The following is a 6,000-nucleotide window of genomic DNA, read 5'->3' as shown; positions in this document are numbered from 1 at the left end:
CGAGCGGAGCATCTTGGTTCCCCGAACCGTCCCCTCCCCCCCACCGGTGCCGGAAGCGTGGTCAAATAGCCACTCCCTCCCCAGGTGTGCATCCTGCATTCCAGGCTGCCTTCCAAACCTGGAGTAGTGATGGTAGTGGGGTTCTTTCTTGCCCACAAAATACCACCTCTTCCCCAAGTCATATTCGACCACAGGAGCGAACTTTAAATCGCTGGTAATACCATTAAGTCCACACTGACGCGCTGCTGGTCAAGATGCGGAATCTGTCTGGCTCGTAGGACGTAGGACTAATCACGCCGTTCTCCGCTCCCGGCTCCCTCCGCCCTTAGTCCCTGTTTGGTCGTAGTCAAAGTCCGGAGTGCTGGATCCAGGGCCAGAGGAACGAACGACGAACGGGAGCAGCGCTGCCGGCCGGCAGCCCGGCGCACCGGGCATGCTCAGTGGCGCGGCCGGCTGGGTGGCCCGGCGAGCTGCACCCGGATCTGCTCGGCGGCAGCGGCGGCGGCGACGTGAGCGCGCAGGGGGGCGGCGGCCTCGCCTCGTCTCCCTTTCTGCGCCTGGGTCGGCTGGGTGACGCCAAGCGCAACAGAGATGTCGGATTTCGACAGTAACCCGTTTGCCGACCCGGATCTCAACAACCCTTTCAAGGTGAGCGTTGTCCCCAGCATCCCCCGCCGCCGCGACGCGTCGTTGTTTATGAAAACAGACAAGTTCCTTTGCGCTCACTGTGCCTGCCCCTTGGCTTCTCTCGGTAGCCTAGCCGGGGGCTCGGTGCCGCAGCACCCCTTCTGCAGGTCGCGCTCCAGGCCCCGCGTCACTCGCTTGGGGGTCGGAGCGGAACCTCTTCGGCTCTGTGTCCGGCCGCCCCTCCCCACGTCCCCGACTGACGAGGGTCTGACGAGGGAGCGGGCCCGCGCGCCAGGAGGATCCCTGGCCGGCTTCTCGGGAATGGGGAGAGAGAGAGTCCTGGGCAGATGGAGTTGTCACCTGCCAGGCAAGTGCAGCCGGCCTGGCCGGGACCGGGAGGTGGTGATGGGGGCTCGCCCTCGGGAGGGGTTGTCATGGGGACCTGAGGCGGCAGGGAAGGGCCGCAAGGGGTGAAGGCAGAGGTGTGGTGGAGAGGTGAGGGCACCGAATACGCTCCAATTAAAGAAAAGGTTGTTTTTATTTGTTAAACTTGTGTTACGCCCAGATACCACCAGTGGCGCTGCCATCCCCCTCCCTACCTTTGCCTTAAGGTTGAGGTTCTAAGACCAAAGTTGAAAATAAGCACACCTGGAAAAGAACAGTGCACCTTCCTACTTAACTGCTCTTAGTGGGTAAACGATGGGATATTTTCCAAGCTCCTGTTGGGTCGCTGGTTCTCTGGGCTATATGAGGATACCATTTCCTTCCTGAGCTTTTTTCCCTTTTGGATCCTGCCTTATCAACCCCAGCTTCAGAAGGGCTTGGCATAGGAAGGAGCGGGCATGGGAAGGAGAATGAGAAGTTCATTATCTGCGCTTAGGTTAGCTAAACATATAATAAATATCTCTTTAAAAGTACTCCATGCTTCTTAATGAGTGCAGCTGCTTAGCACGTGAAAGTTGTTTCAAAATGGTTGAAGTTAGTTGTTTGTCAATTTCCCCTGGTTATGTGCATAGTAAGTTTAATTTGTAGTCACAAAATAGCAATTTTAATTTGTCACACAAGTATCACTTCTGGCTTGTTGAGTTTACATCTCTTTTTGCTCCTGGTTTTATCTCTTATTAATCCTAGAAGAGGAAAATTATCCCTGTTGTAATTATTAGCCTAATAATTTCACAGAAGATTATGTTAAATAATCCTAGTTATTATTGACAATTTTATAAATGTAGAGTAGACCCAGTCACTATTCTTTTACCTCTGATGTCACTTAGGAAAATTCTATGTAACTGGCCTGGCCCAGGTTTTTACAGATGATATGGTTGCACTTAAAGGAGAATCCTCCCCTCCCCCAGAAGTTTGGTATTTAGAATTCCATCATTTCATGTTATGGAAAATCAGATTATTCTTAAATTATATTTGATAACTTGCCAAATGGATGTTACTTTAAAATATTTTAAATGTATAACATTGAGAACCTATTAGCTTTCTCTAGTTCAGATAATTGATGCTGTTTATTTAGCATCTGACAGTTTGGCTATTCTATTTAGTCATTCCATTTCGTGGCTCATTTTATGTAGCTGGTTCTCTTATTAGTGTTAACATTGTTTTCTTAGCCCAGACTGCTCTTTTGTGACATCTAATGTTGCCGTGACACTTTTCTCTTCTGCCATACATAAGGTTGCTGTAGTAATTCTAAACCCAAAAGTAATTTTAAACATTCATTCATTGTGGCATAAAAGTATAAACCTTTGTTCTTCATAAATGGATGTACTCAGAGGATAATGATTATTCAAGTTCATGAAATATTTCAAGGGATAGGTAATTTAGGCCTATAGAAGACTTTATTGTACACATATTTCTGTTTTTGGTATTTCCCTGTTTTTGGTGACTGTCACAGCACTGCGTATCCGACCCTTTATCTTTCCATTTGTGTCCAGCTGCCCTTCCTCTCAAATGTAAAGCTTTACATTTATAGCATATTATTCTTTTCTACTTTTGTCTTCTGCGTAAATGCAATTTTTGAAATAGCATTTCTGGCCCTCTCTACTTAAATGTAAAAAGTTCCTAGATTCATCTTTGTGTTATCATTTTTCTTTTCAAATATGTTTTTATTTTTAATATTAGGAAATAAAGTTTATATTTTCAAAATATATGATATTTCACAATTTGGCAACCACCAAATTTCTTCTTGATTAAAAACTATTTGATTTTTTTTGCAGTTTTTCAACGTTTCTTTCACTTTTATGTTAGGAACATTTTTGCTAGCATCTTCATTTAAGTCATGTCATGGAAATGATTTCTGAGGATAAAATCTTTACATAATGTGACCGCAATGGTTTACTTGATTTTGTTAGCTGTTGTAAAGTTATTTGCTAGATTCAATTCATTTTTTGAGCTCCTGTTGTATTCTAGTGGTTCTGGTAAGTTCAGTGAATGAGTTTATGGCATTTGAATAGTTTTCACTGGGCATTAAAAAACTTGGAATAACTGAAAATGTGTAGTAATCTGAAAGAAAATAGATTATTATTGTACGGACATTTGATAATCCACTCTTGACTTGTTATAAAGTAGTTTTAAAGCTAGAGAGGAAAATATTTTCTACATAGTCAACACGTATTAATTAAATAATTACTCTTTGTCCTCTGTTCTTCTGTTCAGTTATTCATTCAACAGATATTGAAGAACAATCTATCCTTAAGGATATTAGCTTAATATGGAGATAAACATGCTTGGAAAGTGAAGTAAAAGAGAGTTTAATATCCAGCAGAAATCAGTAATAAAGGCTCTGTACGTCACTTAAGAGTGTGTGGAATGAATACAGCTTGTTCCAAGGAGGGAACAATAAGTGGTCAGAAAATCTTCATGCCTTCTGATATGCTCTAATGTAATTTGCTAATTAAATGGATTAGAAAATTCATTTTGGAAATGACATTTAATGTAATTTTAAAAATAGAATCAAATTTTCAAAGCTGGAAAAGAAAAATCTTAAAATGTATTTAGTCATATCTCATTCTGCGGTTGAAAAAAATCCCAGAGATATATTTTGCATTTGACAACCATCCTTATTTCTTCTTGATTAAAAACCGTTTGACTTGTGTTGCTAACTTGCTCATTGATTGTCTTAGATCTAGGTATCGGTAGTATAGAATTGACATTAGAACTTAGATCTGATTCCTAGTTCACTGCTTATGACACTGTGTTTGGTTGTATTTCTGACACCAAAATTCTTGTTTTATATTTGGAACCTGGACTTGAGGCTTTCATGAGGAGATAGCAGAGGGTGATATTTAAAAGTTTTGGCTCAAGAGTTTAAAAAAAAACCCAAACAAACCCTGCATTTTATCCTGGCTTTGTCACTAATCAGTCGTGAGACCTTGGATAGTTATATACCATCTCTAAACCTCAGTTTGCTATTCTGTAAAATAGGATAATGGTGTCTTCTCCATAGGATTATTAATAGGATTAGATGAACATACATTTAGCATCTAACAAGTGCTCAATGCATGGTGGTTTTAACTAGTTTTTAAAAAGTAGTATTAATAGTAATTCAAGAAATTTTATTTAATTATAGATAGCTGTATTATTCTTAGCTTATTAGTTTGGTGAAGTTCATGTTCCTCTTGAATCTTCTAGAGTGCTAGTAGTAGCTTTTTGGCAGGTCATGGTTGAGGAATCATGGCCAAAAATAATTAAGTGGTTTGCCGTAAGTCAGTCTACTAGACTAGATCCAGGTTGTCTGAATTATAATGCTTTCTCATTGCATGTGCTTCCTCTCTAATTAAAGAACTCCATTTTGTTTTGGCCTCAAAAATTCTCTAGATCATCTTTTAAAAATGGCCTACAACTCAGCATTTTCATTGTGTTATCTTTTAAGTTAAAGTAATTTTGGTGGTATCCTAGGAGTTCAGTTGAAGTTGAAAATTGAAAATATTGTCATTAAAAAGTGACGCATAATTTAAGGATGTTATTTATCCATTTTGTTTTCACGTACTGTTCGTTGGTGTCGCTCTTTCCTTATCCATTTAACATTTAAGATTGGAGATTGAATAGTACTAAGAAAGAATTTCGAGGATTTTTTTTCTGTTATAGTTTAATTTTTCAAACTTTATCTTTCAACATTAATCTGGACATAGCGATAGTAGTTTATGGTCTATGGTGTTTTACATGCATGTCGACTACATGAGTTCCCACTTTTTTACTTAGATTGATATTTTGAAAAAGCATGTATTGAGCTGCTGATTATATTTCATCAAATTAAGATACATCATTATTTACCACTATCTCAGTTATCTATTGCTGTATAACAATCACAAAATGTAGTGGCTTAAGACAGTAATTATTTGCTTACTGTTCTGTTATTTGACCTAGACTTAGCTGTACAGTTTGGTTTTGAATGCTATTGCTGGAGTCACTCATGTGGCTTCAATCAGCTGGCAGCTTGACTGGGGCTGCATGGTTTACGATGTTACTCAGGTATCTGGCAATTACCTGGGGCTGTTGGTGGGGGCAGCAATTGGTTCCCTTTCAGGTGCTCCCTCTACTAGTAATACCCTGGCATATTATATAGCGGCAGCAGTGTTCCAAGAGGGCAAGAGCAAAGCTGCAAGCTTTCTTGATTCATTTTACTTCTGCTACATTGTTAGTCAAAACTAGCCACAAAGCCAGCTCAGATTCAAAAAAAGGAGTGGAAAGGATTAGATTCCACTCTTTGATGGGAGGAAATGTGTCTTTAGATAAAGACCTTGCAACTGAAAAGATACACCTAGCATCAAATGGTGAGACTGGTACAGGATAACCTCAATACATGCTCCCATTCAGATAGGGGAGAAGTGGAAGTCATGTAGCAATTGTTGGTCTATAGCAGGTCCGAAATCCAGCCAGGCTTATATTGTCAAGGTCCCCTACTTTGGGAGCAATGTGTGTTCCTTGATTAGGTCCCAGTTCTACCTGGAAATCTTTCCCTAATCTATTACTTTCTTCTGCTCTTGTCTTCACCTTTTGAGAAGTCCTTTTTCTCTGTAAGAAATGACCTCTGTTTACAGCCACGTAGCATTTTTGGTCTACTTCCTACCCATTCAAAGTTGGGAGCCCAGAGCCTCTCTTCATATTGAAGTGTCTCTATTCCTTTTAGTTCAAGCTGGTATAACATAACAGTTTCTTGTTTGTTTTGTCATGGTTCAAACTATACCTTAAAACACATCCATAATTTTTTTTTTTTTTTTGAGATAGTATTCTTTATGTAGGGTAGAGTGTCAAGTGGTATGCGTCAACACTCTTAAGATATTTAGAAAACCTTTTGTCCTTTGGCTAGTGAAAGCTCTCAGGCAGGTATACGGGGAGGCTGCTAGTGTGGGTGGGGTACCTCTTGCAAGT

General features: G+C 40.6%; 1 protein-coding gene across 2 annotated transcripts in view; it reads left to right on the top strand.

Annotated features, from left to right (window-relative positions):
- Positions 1 to 474: 474 nt before the first annotated feature.
- The window catches only part of SCAMP1 (secretory carrier membrane protein 1), an 89,378-nt gene continuing 83,852 nt past the window's right edge, over positions 475 to 6,000 (top strand). The window contains exon 1 of one of the 2 annotated variants that reach the window (XM_016118846.2): positions 475 to 648. In XM_016118846.2, the coding sequence (XP_015974332.1) occupies positions 592 to 648 (57 nt within the window). In that variant the 5' untranslated portion in view covers positions 475 to 591. The remainder of the gene's footprint in view (positions 649 to 6,000) is intronic. The other variant, XM_016118845.2, reaches the window with a different exon arrangement.

This window comes from Rousettus aegyptiacus, unplaced genomic scaffold, assembly GCF_014176215.1.
Source record: "Rousettus aegyptiacus isolate mRouAeg1 unplaced genomic scaffold, mRouAeg1.p scaffold_m13_p_8, whole genome shotgun sequence".
Taxonomy (NCBI): Eukaryota; Metazoa; Chordata; class Mammalia; order Chiroptera; family Pteropodidae; genus Rousettus; species Rousettus aegyptiacus.
The sequence above is the reverse complement of the archived record's forward strand: the minus strand, read 5'-3'. Positions and strand labels throughout refer to the sequence as shown.